This window comes from Lagopus muta, chromosome 2, assembly GCF_023343835.1.
Source record: "Lagopus muta isolate bLagMut1 chromosome 2, bLagMut1 primary, whole genome shotgun sequence".
NCBI lineage: Eukaryota > Metazoa > Chordata > Aves > Galliformes > Phasianidae > Lagopus > Lagopus muta.
In genome coordinates, this window is record NC_064434.1 from 94,202,697 (window position 1) to 94,218,562 (window position 15,866).

The 15,866-nt window shown below is 43.6% G+C and overlaps 1 protein-coding gene across 2 annotated transcripts; it reads right to left on the bottom strand.

Annotated features, from left to right (window-relative positions):
* Nucleotides 1-425: 425 nt before the first annotated feature.
* Nucleotides 426-15,335, bottom strand: ENTPD6 (ectonucleoside triphosphate diphosphohydrolase 6). Of its 2 annotated transcripts, none has more exons than XM_048937740.1 (14): nt 15,226-15,335; nt 12,598-12,935; nt 11,727-11,803; nt 10,870-11,013; nt 9,648-9,723; nt 8,052-8,087; nt 6,860-6,948; nt 5,469-5,548; nt 4,761-4,825; nt 4,315-4,416; nt 3,209-3,349; nt 2,607-2,663; nt 1,443-1,555; nt 426-1,216 (listed from the first exon to the last, which is right to left on the bottom strand). In XM_048937740.1, exons 2-14 carry the CDS (start codon nt 12,854-12,856, stop codon nt 1,127-1,129), a joined length of 1,329 nt encoding a protein of 442 aa, XP_048793697.1. In that variant the 5' UTR covers nt 12,857-12,935; nt 15,226-15,335; the 3' UTR covers nt 426-1,126. The 2 variants fall into 2 exon arrangements, with proteins under 2 accessions (XP_048793697.1, XP_048793696.1); XM_048937739.1 differs by lacking the exon at nt 15,226-15,335 and adding an exon at nt 14,308-14,436.
* Between the last annotated feature and the right edge of the window lie 531 nt (nt 15,336-15,866).

Here is a 15,866-nt window from a genome sequence, read left to right on the forward strand (position 1 = left end):
ATTTTCAGTTGACATAAATACATTACCTGTGAATTTTCAAATGCAATGTACAGAGTTGCAAGCCGATACTCAACTCAGATTTTCATCATGTCTCTCTACCAGACCTCTGTTGGTCAGACCTCTTCCTCTTGCCAGAGAGAAATACCCTTCCCTTCACAGTCACACCTTATCCATGCCATCACTTTTTGGCAGTACGTACATCTGTGAACAATGGACAAAGCACAGGAGGAGTAAAACTTCCATCAAAAATCTCTGACAAACACCAGTGAGCTCATTATGAATTGCAACCATTGCCATCAAACCTGACTGATGTGTTTATGTCACAAAAACAAGGTCAAACATCCCACTGGTTCTATGGTTTTATTACTTTTTTTTCAATGTTTTAATTAAAAAAAAAAAAACATATATTAAGTATATTATTTATTTTATATGTGGCTCAAGGCAATTCATCTTCACTCAGTGTGGCTCACATAAGCCAAAAGGTTGGACACCCATACTTTAGTCCTACAGCAGATATAGGCTCTGATTCATGCCTGTCTGTATCCTGCTTCTACAGCGCTCCCAAACTTTGCTGCTTCATCAATTGAAAACCAGAGCTGAGACTTCCACACTGCATTTCAAAGCTGCTGCCTGTCCGCAGCACATCTGCGTAAATGTATTGTATTCACATGCACACTTAAGTTCTTTTTCAAACATCCAAGTAGCAAAATAAAAATTATCACTGGAAACTGCTGACAAACAGGAAAAAACACCTTGAAAAGAGCATAAAGAGTTCCCTCTGTATTGACCATTTACTACGTTGATTTCAGCACAGTACAAGTGAATAGTACAGGCACATTTCAAAAAGGTGTGGTTTTCTCATAGAGATCATAGGTGTCCTGCAGAGTGCTGGTTCTCCTTCAGTGATGATCAAGTTTTACAGGAATTTGACAACAGATCTGTACAATCAAGGCTTATTCCATAGAAACTGCACTATGCACTGTAAGAAAAGAGCTTGTGATGGATGGGACTTGGCAGGGAAGGAGCTGAGCTTCTGAGAACCTCCCAAGGGATTCAGGAAGCCAAAAACCCTTCCCGTGTTGTGCTTCCAAAACCCGACATCCCCAAAAGTCACCTTCAAGGAGCTTTAGTACTGCAGTCTATTGAGTGAGTCAATGTAATGAAAGGTGGCTCCCAATGCCCAGCTCGTCTCAACATTGTTGATTTTCCGGGCAAGCTGGAAAAAAAAAAATAAAAAAAAAGAAGTTTAAATATAATTTTCTGTGAGAACAAAAACGTAAGGTGAATATAGTGCTGAAGGTTATGACAACTAGTTAGCACCATTATAGTGTCACTCCACCCTAATCATAAAGCGTGTTGTAGCAAGAAGGGAAATCCGAACTACTGGCATGATGGCTTGGCCATCTTCTGCCCACTCTCAGTGATCTGTTTTTGTGCACTACCTTAAAGACTTGGGTCTTTGGGAAGCCCAGTTCTTGCAGGAGGAAGGTGATGTATGTGAGGTCCATGCAGAGAAAGGGGCTGCTTCCAGGGCTGATTTCCATGGTCTTGCACACTAAATAAAAAGAAAGAGGTGTCAGAATGTTCATGGTGAGCTCAGGCCTAGCGTCAGCCAGCTCTGAAAAACCTCAAACAAATCCTTAGACCACTTCTTGTAACTTGTGTTCCACATCTATGAAACCTGTTAAAATAGCATTCCAACGACATCCTTGTGTTTGCAGATGCCCAGGAACTTGGGCACACAAGAAGAAAGAGTAAAGCATTGCCTCTCTTACCCAAAGACAGCTGAGTTTACTGTACTTCCAAGGGCAAGTAGAAAAATGGGCCTCCAACTGTTCTCATGTTTACTGTAAAACTTTAAAATATCAACAATTTCAAGTGTGCCTACATCTGCTTTGTGCTGAAAAAAAGTTGTCAGCAACTTGGAAAAACAAACATTGTGAAAACTCTCCACCCTATCCCAATAAAGCTTGAATGCTGAGCAGTTTGTTTTCTTCCCATTAGAAAGTTCCTCAATCGTATGCATTCAACAGCTGATGAAAAAAAATAACAAAGAAACTTAAAATAAAAAGCAGTTCCTTTCTCAAGATGGATCATACAAAAAGTAGTTCAGAAGTTAGAACTGCAACAATTGCTCAGTGATTCATAAAGTTTACCAAAAAGTCCCAACCCAGTTTGATCAAAGCCTGTGCAGTAAAAAAGGAATGATTACGTTTGTAAATCTGAGGCAATTCTCTCTACAGCCAATGAAGCAAAAGAGGCTACGAATCAGCTTCCTCTTGTTTCCAACTAGCAACCAAACACATGAACAAATCATGAGAAAAAAGAAAAAATACACAAGATTATTAGAACAGGTTACTTGCATGCAGTGTTAACTGGCAAGTTTACTAGTAATTATCAAGAGAGCCTTTAAATGTGTTACAAGAAAACTAAATCTCAAAAATAAAAAGTTGAGATTTTCAGAAACAAGCAGAAATAAGCACAGATTCTCCAAAAAGAGGTGCTCAGTATTTACTTAAAAAAAAAAGAGAGGCTTCTTTGCATTTCAGACATTTGTCACGTAAATCTGCACACAATTACTAGTCCTGTTTGTGTCTTTTACTTACCATACTTAGCTGCAACTTCAAAATCATTGGCTGTTAAGCTTCCTCCCTTTTCTTTATCTAAAAGAAAAAGAGTCATAAGTTTGCTTTGTGTAAAGGCAATAGTAGGTTCAAGTTGTAAAAAGAGGTCATAAAAGTTGTTTGGAAGTAAGCCTGAAATCGATGACAAAATTCACAGTTGCTTTAAAGGTACAAGAACCTTTATTAAAGATTTTTAGACTGAAAACCTCATTTTATGAAGAATTTAGTTTCCTAAAACTGGTTTCCTAAAGAAACAGTTTAAAGACTTTTCACACTTCCACGTCTTTACTACCCTGTCCTGTGATGCTTGCGCACTGTTAACACCTTTGGCCAGATCTAATATATTAAATCTGAAATTATCCATGAAACAAAGAGGAGGGGTTAAGTTTGTCCCTCCTAGTCAGAGGTCCTATTTCACAACCTCAGTTTCTTCTATAAAGAAATGCAATAGCATTCAATATCCACTTGAGATCAGTGTACCTCAGTACCCATGACAGCTCAGGACAGCATCGTGATGTGTATCATTACTACCGTCTGTTCCAGAACCTGTCATTTTAAATGAAATGAAATGAAAACAGACATACCTATGAGACCAACCTCTGCTGCACAGTCATAGTAGTAGGAGAAAGCATAAAAGTCCAAGTCCTTCACTTCCTCAGCTTTATGTACTTTCTTGTAGAGCATCTTTGCCACTTTGTTAGAACAAGATTCATACAGAGGCTCACCTAAAAGAATGCAAAGAATGCAATGACAGGTAGGGTAAACAAACACAATTGCTGTAGGAACTACAAAAAGACAGGCTCCCTTTCACACAGTAGCACTTCTTGAATTCTTACAGGTTCTTAACAGAGAACTGAAACAACACACCTGCATCTTCTCCCAGTGTTAACTCTGACCGTCCTCAGGTTGGAACCATATACGTGACACGTATATTGGGCCCCTCACTGCAAGAAAGACATTGAGGCCCTGGAACGTGTTCAAAGAAGGGCAACAGAGCTGGTGAGGGGTCTGGAACACAGGCCATATGAGGAGAGGCTGAAGGAGCTGGGAATGTTCAGCCTGGAGAAGAGGAGGCTCAGGGGAGACCTTATTGCTCTCTATAACTTCCTGAAGGGAGGTTGTAGTGAGCTGGGGGTCGGCCTCTTCTCTCGTGTCATTGGTGATAGGACCAGAGGGAATGGCTTCAAGCTACAGCAGGGGAGATTCAGGCTGGACATGAGGAAGTATTACTTTTCAGAAAGGGTGGTCAGGCACTGGAATGGACTGCCCAGGGAGCTGGTGGAGTCACCGAGCCTGGGGGTGTTCAAGGAAAGGCTGGATGTTGTGTTGAGGGACATGGTTTAGTGGGAGCTATTGGGAATAGGTGAACGGTTGGACTGGATGATCTTGAAGGTCTTTTCCAACCTTGGTGATTCTATGATTCTATGATTCTATGACATCAGGGATGAACAACACAATTTGAGGCAGATGGATATCAAAAGGGAGTGCCCAGCTCCAACTGCATTACTACTAACAGCTTTACTGACTGGACAGACATACCACAGCATGAGAGGCAACATTTGTAGAATGCATATCAAGAAAGTTGGACAGAAGAGTACACAGACAGATAATTTCCAAGAAGCTGAAAATATATAATTTACTTTGCTACTAGCTGGCCTAGACAGGAAGAGAGAATGATAAAGCACTATACCTGCCTTCTGTCCTTTAATTTTGTACAATATCTCAGCATGTTGCCACTCAGATTTGAAGCCAGGTGGTAAACAAGGGCTGATCAGTTCCTCACCTTCTCCTACTGCAGAAGTAAAATAAAGGCACTTTAAAGAAAAACACAGGGAGTTAATTTTAGCATCCTCATCCCCAGCCCTGCTTTTTTCTGAACCACATGCTTAGTAATGCATCTCTAAGCACCAGTCGTGGCTTTAGGGCCCCACAGCCTCTAAGGTTGTCAAGAATCCATGTCTTCTGGGATCCGTGTCACCTTGTACATTTGTCTCAAATACAGTCAGCCATGGCGACAGGAATTTGCCACCACTCAGGCACCTGCACTTCAGTGGGAAGGGGACAGGTGACCTTTTTCTCTACAACACAGCAGTGCACTCTCTACCCAGAGCCAAGACTTGAGTGCCTGTAACTTACAGGGTTTTCCTTCAACTCCTCCTAAAATGGCGAGCCTTGCTGACATCAGCCCAAGTCCCAGGTAACTGCAAAGGGAAGAAAAGCCTCTGTGAACAACAAACATCCTTCCTCTGATACTCCACTGACAGCTTAGGTAGGACATGCCTGTTTCCTCTATGTGGTCCCAGCAAAACAGCTCAAGTCGGTTGCTAATGTCCATAAGGGGAATGGTGTGACAGCCCACTGTCATATTATCCTTACCCAGAAGGATAATCTGTCCTTGTAAAAGCACAGTGAATAGCTGTCAACTATAATCTGTCTCCTGAAAGACTGGGAATGCTTCAGGCATTCTTCTAACCTTTCTCTTACCCTCCTCAAAGTCAGCACAACCTCCAGCACGTAGCATTGACTTTTTCTAAGCCCCAAAACATTTCACAGCAAACACAGGTGGGAAGGAGCTGCTTCCCTCTACCCAAAACAGCAGGTACAGAGGCAGTTTCAAAGCAAGAGGTGGAGCTACAGCCCCTCACTTTCTCAGCCATCAGACTGCTTGCCTGCCAGTTGATCTGCACAGCTCCCTCCCTACTCCAAGAGCTTGTGTGGACAGTGACCTGACTCAGGTTTCTCCACTTCTCAGGACTCATCTGAACTTCAGCAAAATGCCTGGGTCTCACTGGCTTCACTGAAAGTAACCTATTTTTACAGTATGGCCTCTTTCTCACAACTGACCTGTAGGAATACAGCTTGTAGGTGCTGTTAAACATCTGAAATGAAGTTGTATGGCCAGCTGGTGATGTCTGGAGAGTTGCCTGAGGGAGAAAAAGATGGCATGGCAAGGTTACTGCCAGCAATGGCAAACATCAGCAACACAACCTTTCAAACCTTTCAGCCTTCCAAATGTAGAACAGTCCAGGCATGGTTCAGAGACAAAGAATGACTTCTCGAGTATTTTAGTTTGACCGCTGACATTTAAGATGACCAAAAAACCCAGACTTGAAATATGGACTTCACATGAGAGTAAGAACTGATTACATCTATATCCACACCAAAATGGTCCGTAATTTTAATTAGAAAGGAATCCTTATTCCAGCTCTTAACTGCTTTTGTCGAGTTGATACAGAAACTGCTTCTTCATATGATCTCTATGAGGTAAAACTATGGCAAATGAGAAAACTGGGCATGTAATTCTCCAGTGAATTCAGCTGCAAACTGCCATAAGTTGGAGGAAAATCGCATCACTGTGCCTGCTAAGAAACAGAGTGAGGACCTGCCTGTGGTCTGAGGAAATGAAAGGATAATTGTCTAAAGCAGTGTGCAGCCTCTTTTCCAAGAGCACCACATCAGCAGGGGGCAAAGCACAGGCTGCTCATGCCTAGCTGCTGATATTTGTCACCTCCTCTGAGTCCTCAATTTCCACATCCCGGACTCCTCACATCCCAGCACTCTGCTGTGAAAGCACAACACCTTGATCAGCTCAGGTTTGTGCATTTGGATACAGCATCCTTATCCTCTGCTTCTGCACAGCTTTACTACAAACTCTGCTAAGGCCAAAACCTCACTACTCTATACACACAGGTCTTCCTGCTCACTGAACACCTAAAATAATGCCACCACAGGAACACAGGAAGCTGAAATGACAAACATCAGCATGTATTTCTAACTGCATAATGAGAGTTGCTCCTAAGAAAGCATTCATTGCATTCATTTGCAAAACAGTGAACTCAGGAAAGCTAGAAACAAGGATGGAGAAGGAATCTTATGTTCTTAAAACACAATATAAGGCAAATGTCAGGCTTGGATTCATTAACAGCATTCCCTTTGAGGTCTTCACTTTACCCAGAGCAAACTGAGAGTCAAAGATTAACACTCTCAGGATGCTGTATTGCCCCTGACACAAAGCAGCCCTGGCAGTTTCACCGCATGCACCAACCCATGGAGTTGGAACAAGACAACCAGCGGGATGTGAATGCCTCCATTACTGCCTGTAACAAGGTGTATGTGACCAACTGATAAGGGCTCTTCTGTCAGAAGCAAGGCTTCACGTCACACCCTTGGCCTGTTTCTAAACCTGAGCAGTTACTGATTTCTGCACCAACATTTCCATACAGTGTTCACATTACCTCAGTGCGTGGAAGGAAGGTGATCTGCGTTGATCCACCACCCAAATCCAGCATTCCTACACTTCTCTTCTGCGGATCATTTAAGCTACCTAAAATATGTGACAGAACAGATAAAGCCACAGTGGACACAGTGAGAATGAAGCAAGGAATAAAACCAGAAGTAGAGCTGTAAAGCAGAATGACAATCTAACTTCATTGGTCGGCTTCCAGCCAGCACTAGATCATAACACTGACTGCTAGTCATTTACCTGTGCTTTATGAGGGTGACATGAAAATCTTCCAAGTGGCACAGTTTGTGTTATTTCCCTGATGGCTGTTCAAGCCCTAATTACAGCAGCTTTGGTTACTGGAATCATAAACATTTTTCAGTGGATGCAAGGACCCTTTTGCATACTTCACTCTCATAACCACTTTGAAATGCAAAAGAACGTGGTTTTCCTGGCCATCTCTCCCTGGTCTCACAGCAGTATTTTGTAGCTTCATAAAGCCAAGGGGATGAGAGAATGAAGAGCTGGCCTGACACACTGGCCTCCCTTGGAATTCTTCTTGCTGCTAACCCATACTTCTCATTTAAATCCAACTCTTCTCAGATCAATCTTTCAAACACACCTTCCTGACAACCTCAGTGTGTGCCAAGTACTGGAATATATAGCTCATGAGAGATAATGCTGGAAGATCATTAACCTTTCTGATACTTCCCGTGAGCAAAAAAGCTTTACAGCACTTGTCGTAAGGCTCTGCACACTGTGCTGACTGCTTGGAAGGCAGACTGGTCTGCTTATTGCCAGAGCAGACTTCAGCTTAGTTTTTCTACAGCCATCCCTTCCTATGTGTAAACACTGACTTCTATCTTATAAATCTGTAGCAAAGTACAACACTACTTTCACACTGTGCAAGTGTCAAGCAGTTCTAGAAAATTACTAAAAAACACAGAGCTTGTGGGGAACTGTTAAAAGGAATTAAATGCTCTGTTACCTTATAAGAAACTCGAAGAACGACTACAGGAACATCAAGGGAAAGGGATTAAATTCCTCAATCCTAATAACTTAAGTGGTCCACCACAAAAACAACTGATGACTTAATCCTAGATCCTTCTTTCTACAAGCCAATGAATGAACAAATACTATACAGGGGCAGAAGACAGTATACATTTCACAGCATCAGGCATATTTTCATAGATATGCAAACATACCTGTTAAAAAATTTATTGTGATCCAGGCTGAAATACCTAACAAGGAAGAGATTCAGAAGATGCACTGTTAGATCACATAGCTTCATTTTATCCAACAGTAACAACTAAGATGAGCCATACAACAAGGTGCTCCTGCTTTAGTATCTTTTTAGCTGGAGGTATTTTAAGGTTTTCTCACATGCTTTCACTGCACCATCTAAACAAAACAATAGCAAACCACAGCTAGTCATCTAAGCACAGAAAGAGACACCAAAGACTATCAGTCACAAGCTCCTTTGCCCCTGTTTCACAAATGGACAATTTCTAATACAAAGTTCCCAAACAATATCTAGCTGAGAACTGAGCAGGAAGGACTTCCAAGAGGAGCAAACAGAATTGGTTCTGCTGAGCTACTCTGACCCAGCTTGCCCCAAAGCTTCCACAACTGTCAATGTCCATCAAAAGCCAAAATTAGATGCCTGGAACAAATAGAATGACCTTCCACACCAGAGCTTATGTGGTGCTAGGAGGAGAAGCCCTGTATACAAAATGCCTACAGAAGGTGGTTCTTCACTGGTCAAAAACCTCAGTTTGAAGTCCCAAAGGCTTCAGTGGCTTCAGTCCTTAGCTATGTAATAAGGAAATTACCTACATTCACACTGTTCATTTTCTAGAAAAATACCCATTGGCAAGCTTTTGTTTGATGTGAGGCATTTGATTTTTCTTTTGAATGTTAAGAATTTTCATCTTTTCAGTGTTTAAATTTTTCCTGTTTTCCTCAAGGCACTTCTGCAAACCACACTGTTTCTGTCCTTTTATTGTTTTGTAAACCTTTCCGCTAGGAATTAGGTGAATTAATGGCCTTTATGTTAACAAATTAAAATATTTATCCATTTGGTTAAAATTAAGGCACACTGAGGAACAAGTTCTTGTTCAACCTTGGCTAAACCAACTGTTAGAACTATGAACTTAACATGAAGACAATTAGTGTCTTTCTTCCATGAAGCAGTAAAAAAGAAACTCATAAGCAGTCCAAATCAGCAGCTACTTTCAAGTTTTGCTTCTAAGTAAGTTAAAAACACTTCAACACTAAGTAACCCACAATTTAGAAATTCTCCTTTGAATCACTTCAAGTGAAGACTGATTCTGGGTTCTGTCCTCAGCTCTTTTTTGATAAACATCAGTGTACTTTAATAGCTATTTTCTCTATATAACTTTTTTTTTTCAGGTTCAATTCACAATCACAGTTATTAGATCAGTTGTAATCAAATATTTCCAGCAAGCTCAGATGAGTATAATCCAAAGCAGGGTGTGCAGAAGCAGTTGTTGAAGCCCATCTCAACAAGCAGATATACAAAAAACCTTCCTAAAGTGCTGACTGCCCAGCGGCCTCCTGCTGATCCCACAGGAACTGCCTGGCACTCAGACCTTTAAAGTCAGGACAGAATTCAGGACTCAGAAAATGGAGCACGAAATCTCTTTGGCAGGCACAGCCTGAGGCAGTATAAAAACTATCAAACCTGCTACTTACAGGTTCCTACTATCCTCAGTGAGGTCCTGCCACAGTGCAGTAGGAATCTCAAGAACTGCAGAAAAGTTCCTCAGAAGTAAACCTACCTTCATCAGTTCCATTCATTATCGACACACAGTTGTCCCTCACGAAGAAGGGGGAAGCCTGAAAAATCTCCTTCACCTGTAGTTCAAATAAAAGCTACACTCAGAGAAATCTTTTTCTTTCCATTTGAAAGGAAGGGTATTTGTTTAAACTCTGGTTTTACACAAGTGTTCCTTTTCTTGGGCAGGATTCCTTAAGTTCAAGAGCTCAGTAAGCATCAGGCTGTGCTATACTATAGAAAGTCAGTGATTTACATGCAGTTTGGTGAAGAGACAGAACAGACAGGTGGGTGTTCAAACATGAAGACCGCTCAGAAATGCTGATAACATGGGTAGGGTATGGTGGTAGATATGCTGATAACATTTCACTCTTGCAGTGAGCAACACATGGGGTATGAATACCTAAAGGAGAGAAAGGAAATGGACACTCATGGTTTCAGAAATGCCCAGGGGATGGCATTTTTTAACATGAGTACGTTGGCTGTTAGGGGTCTGCACTGCACCCTATAAGAGGCAGTAAGACCCTAGGTTTCTTGTGTCTCCTAAAGCAACTGCTTTAAGAGTTGCATTAGTTCCAGCTGAAATTTGGTACGGAAAAAAGAACAGACTGTCTTGTAGGCAGCAAAGAACAATATGGACAATATTGGTTTAAACCACAACACATTTCTTCCTTCTAATCACTGCTTAGAAAAAGAGTACATTTAGGGCACTAAATTTTCCAGCAGCTGTAAGATCTAGGACATAATATTTGTATTTTTTAAAATACTTGTCATGGTTTAAAATATCAAACATTTTATGTGCCTGTAAATACAATTCACATTATTTCTAACCAATATAGAGCAGAGGAACCTTGCAGCAGCAGGCTGATAACATGACAAATCAAATAGGAGAGCTTTTCCCAGAACAGCAGGATTCTGGTCAAAACCACCAACAAACCAGTGCACCAACAAGTCTCTGATTTCTGTTAGAAGTATCACATTATGCTTGTTATGGTGCATGTTGTTTCCAGGCTTATTTGGAGCTGTCATTATTCCTCTATGTCTGTACTCATACAATTACTTAATCTGAACCCATCTGAGATCAGGTGACTGTGCAGCGCTTTCAGAGTAAAATGACAGGAATGACTCATACATACGAAGCATAAAGGAGCATGTGCTTTACACAGAAAGGAACAAATACTGTCATAGAATTTCTGGAAAGGAAACTGAAAGACAAGAAACAGTACCTTATCCAGCAATTTCTGAGCCTTTTCTCCTGGCAGCAACCGCAGGCCAGCTGTAGCTTTCAGGACCAGAGGAGTAAACTTCCAGAGTTCCATAGGAACTTCCTTCTTCGCCACCTCCAGGAGCTCTCTTATTCCTTGTCCACTCTGAGCAGAGAAAGAACCCCCAAAAAAGGATCTTAGAAACTCTTAAGATTTGCCTTTCTTGGAAGGGCAAAAGGGTGATCAGAGGAATCTAAGTGTGGAACAGGGAGAAGTAAAGACCAAAAGGAGCCAGAAGGCATATAGGTCTAACTGGGTTTATCCATCAGCAAGTCCAAAAACAAAAAAACTCACTCTCAAACAGTGCCACTGCCAAACAATACCAGAGGTTTGGCTACAAAAATCAAAATCAGTGTGATAAATCCTTGGGCAATAAAGCCCTTTGGGGCTAATAAAACACTATGAGCTGTGTTCATGTCTGGCTCAGCAAGTCTCCACATCCCCGTGAGTCAGAAGATGAGGGAGGCAGTGACTTGATACTCGGCGTGTTGGGTTTTTTTGATTCTTCCCCTGAGAATCCACTTCTAGTCCCTTTTGGAGATGGCTCAGCTCCAATGCAACCTCGCTCTTTTGTCATATTCTTAAGCACACAGAAAATATTAAGGCAGGGATAAGAAAAGCATCAGCTCTTCTTAATTGATATAAGCGAGCAGGATAAGATGCATTTGGTTCCTTGATCCTCTGACAGCTGACCAATTTTTCCTGTGGGTTTGTATCATTTGGAGACTGATCTGAGACAGTTCAGCAGAGATGATCTGCATGGCATATCAAGAACAGGAGGCTTTAGGGCACGTGAACTCTAAGAGAAACAAGAATACCTTTTCGACATCATCAGCGTATGCAGACAGACCTGGCTTCAGCGCTTTAAACGTCTCATGGGTTAACTTGGGAGTCTCTGTTCAAAAGCAGTATTCCAAAATAAGTACTGGTCCAAATCATTTGGATACACAAAAAGAAAACCATAGTACAAATTATATCATTAGGCACTAATGAGAATAAACTGAAGCCTCTGCTTAAAGAACTATCAAAGGCCATCAAACCTGTTAAACACAGCCCCTGCTGTGGAATTAGCTCTCTACAAAACTATTTGTTAGAGCTGATTGTGTTGGTGTGCACCATACGTGTATTTTTTTGCACACATCATTAGATGACAGAATCATAGAACTGCTCAGGTTGGAAAAGACCTTAAAGATCATTGAGTCCAACCACGACCTAACCATACTACACTAACAACCCTCCGCTAATCAAGCCCCTGAGCACCACATCCAAAGGTTTTTAAACACATTCAGGGATGGTGACTCAACCACCTCCCTGGGGAGGCTATGGTACAAGTTCTCTCTAATCCCTTACCCCTTATATAACCCCGTTATATGCAGCCTTCCAAACTACACAGGTAACAAGGGCCACACGTTTCAGCATGCTCAGCTCTGGCTAAATTTGACTCTAACAAAAGTCAGTGGAAGTTTTACCACCATTTGCAATGGCAGCAAAGAGTGAGACCTAAGCATTTTGGAAAGCTGCAGGATAGACAATTACATGAACGTGCAGGCAAGGCAGCATGGGTCCCTCTTGGCGGCTCTAGAGAAAGCTGAAGCACATTTGTGCAAGTACTCCCTAGAACAGAACCATCAGTAGGCTGCACCACAATTTATGGAGGAGTTTGCATATTGCACCATGCACAAGCCATACCTTTTGGCTGCTGTGTAAATTTAAAAATATGGATGCGAGTTCCTGTGCTTCCCGCATCAAACATGATTCCATAGAAGACTGAGAGATCTGCGGTCAGCGCCTGACGGTTCAGTTTGTCTCCAGTGCTTTCAGCAATTCCTTCCGTTGCTGCCACAAGCGCTTTGGAATCCAAGTGCCATTTCATGTATGCGACGTAAAACACTATGCACGCCAAAATCCCAAACGCAAAGAACCGCTTTGATATCTTCATGGCTTGCATTTATCAGATGTTTTGTTTCCTTCTGTTACCGAATGCTTTATTTCTGTTTCACACAGAATAAGTGGTTTCCCCATCACTCCTACATCCAACAGAAAAGAAAGATGTGTTTTACTTTCTAAACCGGGAGAAAGTATTCTACAAAGAAAGAGGTAAAAGCATGATGATTATTTGATGATAGACTTGTGGAAGTAAACTTGACTTGAGCATTAGTTAAACACTTAACTGTCAGTGGTAAATATGTTCATAGCACCATAGAGGTGTTTGAGTTGGAAGGAACCCTCAAAGGCCATCTAGTCCAACCCCTCTGCAATGAACAGGGACACCTACAGCTCCATCAGGTGCACAGAGCCCTGTCCAGCCCGACCTTGAGTGTCACCAGGGATGGAGTTTCTACCACATCTCTGGGCAACTTTGCCAGTGTCTCACCACCCTTATTTAAGAAACGTCTTCCTTGTGTTCAATCTAAGTCTCCCCTCTTTTAGTTTGAAATCACTTCCCCCTGTCCTATCACAACACACCCTGCTAAAGACTCTGTCCCCTTCTTTCTTACGTCCCTCCCCTTTAAATACTAAAAGGCTGCTCTGAACTCTCTCTGGAGCCTTCTCTTCTCCAGGCTGAACAGCCCCAGCCCTCTCAGCCTGTCCTCGCAGAGGAGGTGTTCCATCCTTTGGATCGTTTCCTGATAGTTGGGCATGACTGTCAAAGAAAGCAACTGTCCACTGCAACAGAGCGTGGAAAAAAGCCTTACACACAGTGACAGAGGCCTGGTTGCATGTAAAAGGATTTATGCCTTCAGCTTCTTCAGTACTTAGAGTGAGACTAAGGTATCGGCTAAACTCTTCAGAGATCAAATCTATCTTGACAAATCCAGGGAAACTTGCAGCTAGATGTGTAAAATGACTCTATCAGGATCATGCAGTGTCCTGCATTCATAAAGCTGGGATTATGCTATGAACTGCTTGTAAAATTGGTTCTAGCAGCAAATCCCTCTCTCATGCTGCCTGTCCCAGACATGGAAAGCCTCCACGGCAGCTGGATGCCTGTAACACTGCACACTGCTTTCCCACTGGTTCAGAAGGTGTATTTCCATTCTTCTTCAGAACGTCACTGAGATCTACAGCAAATTTTAAGATGTGAAATAGCATAAATATATATATTTTTTTCCCACTCTTCCTGAGGCCTACAAAAGAACTGAGAAAGGAGAAACCAGAGAAACTGGATTTCCTGTCTATAGCAGGGGTTGGAACTAGATGACCTTAAAGGTCCCTTCCAACCCAAACCATTCTATGATCCTATAAGCTTAAACTGAGGGGGGACGGAACCTTGAGAGGCTTCCTGTTCAAATCACAGGCAGCCATGGGGATCCAACAGTTGCTGAGGACTTTACCCCCATTGGATCCTACACAAGGATGTCCCTCCCACAACCTCTCTGAGCAACCTGAGTCATGTACAGTTATCTTTGTTTGTTCCTGGATGACAAAGGAGTGCCCAGGAGACTGGACTTGGGTGTGGTGGTGATGGGCTGCCATTTGGACACGATGATCTTAGTGCACTTTTCCAACCGCAATGACTCTGTGACTCTATGAATGTAAAAACAGTGTTTAAGGAAGAAGATGGAGGGAGTTGGGCTGGTTCCCAACACCAGGAAAGAAACTACAGCAGAGCACAACAGAACACATGTACAGGTGTCCACGCAGACACCTTGATGATTAAAAAGCAGTCAACGGTGATTTAGGGTGAAAAAATTACTTATCCTTACTTCATTTGGCAGTGTAATGAAAAAGAGGAAGGAATCCAATCGCTGAAGCTGACTTCAAGGAGGTTTTGACAGTGGCAATCGGTTGATGACAGGAATTTAGGGGATAATAGAGGGCGAGTGGGAGGAATTTAAAATTCAAGGGGATTGTGGCATGCTGTCAAACGTTCTAGAAATGGAAGGAGGTGAGACTGCAGGCACAAACACAACCAGGAGCGATAATTATTGCACACAGTCCAGCCTTCCCGGTCTGAGAAAGGCCTCGGCTAGAGTTGCGGTGCCCAACGGCTGAAAGGAAAGCAGAAGGAGCCGGATCCGTTCCGGACGCAGAGATGTGCGTGAGCTGAACGGGGAGCGGAGCAGGGACAGCCCCGAGCGCTGCGCACCTCACGCCTTTCTGCCCGGCACAGGGATCGGCTCCTCCCGGGGCTGGCCGGGGGGCGGAGAAGGGGACGCGGGGTTCGTTGCCGCCGGCGGAGCCCCGCGGGTCCCCGCCCGCTTAAACGGCGCCGCCCGGTAAACCTCCCTGCGCTCGGCCCGGCCCCGCCGCCCGCCCCCGCCCCCGCGCGGCACCCGCCGCCCGCGCCCGCCCGGCCCCGCCGCCCGCACTCACGCCGCCGCCGGCTCCGCCATGGCGACACCGCTGGCACTGCGCAGGCGCGGGAGGCCGCCGGCAGCGGGCGAGGCGGTCGTCGGGTGGCCCTGCGGCGTGCCGGGCATGGCGTGCTGGGTTGTGTTGGGCGCGGTACGAGAGCTGGGGCTGATGCCGCAGCCAGGCGCCTTCCAGGGGTGCCCAGCGCACCTGGGGCCTGTGTAGGAACGAGTGCTGGACGTTCTGTTCTGTGTAAGGAAGAATTCTTACATGGAAAACGAGTATGCACAGAAAGTAACCTGGACTAGATGAGAATCTCGTCTGGTCAAGCAGAAGCTCCTGTTGGCTCCCAGTTGTGGTAGAGTAAGGTCATCAAAGAGATAGTCAATAGGATTCCTACAGCCCTTCAGCGTATCTCGTCAGACCCAGTCCTGACAAGAACTCTTTACCTGCAGGTTTTATCCAGCTGTGTTCTGGGCACAAAGTGTTGGTACATGGCAGCCAAGAGTCCATCAGACGGCTGCTTTCCTCTGGAAGTGTTCACTGTTCTGCTTGAGTCAGGTTCTAAATGGCTCTTTCACTTCAGTCACTTTGTGTTTTCCCAGCAAAGATGACACTGCTGCAGTGCCCCTGCACCTAACCTGGGAGAAGAGTTGAAGTGG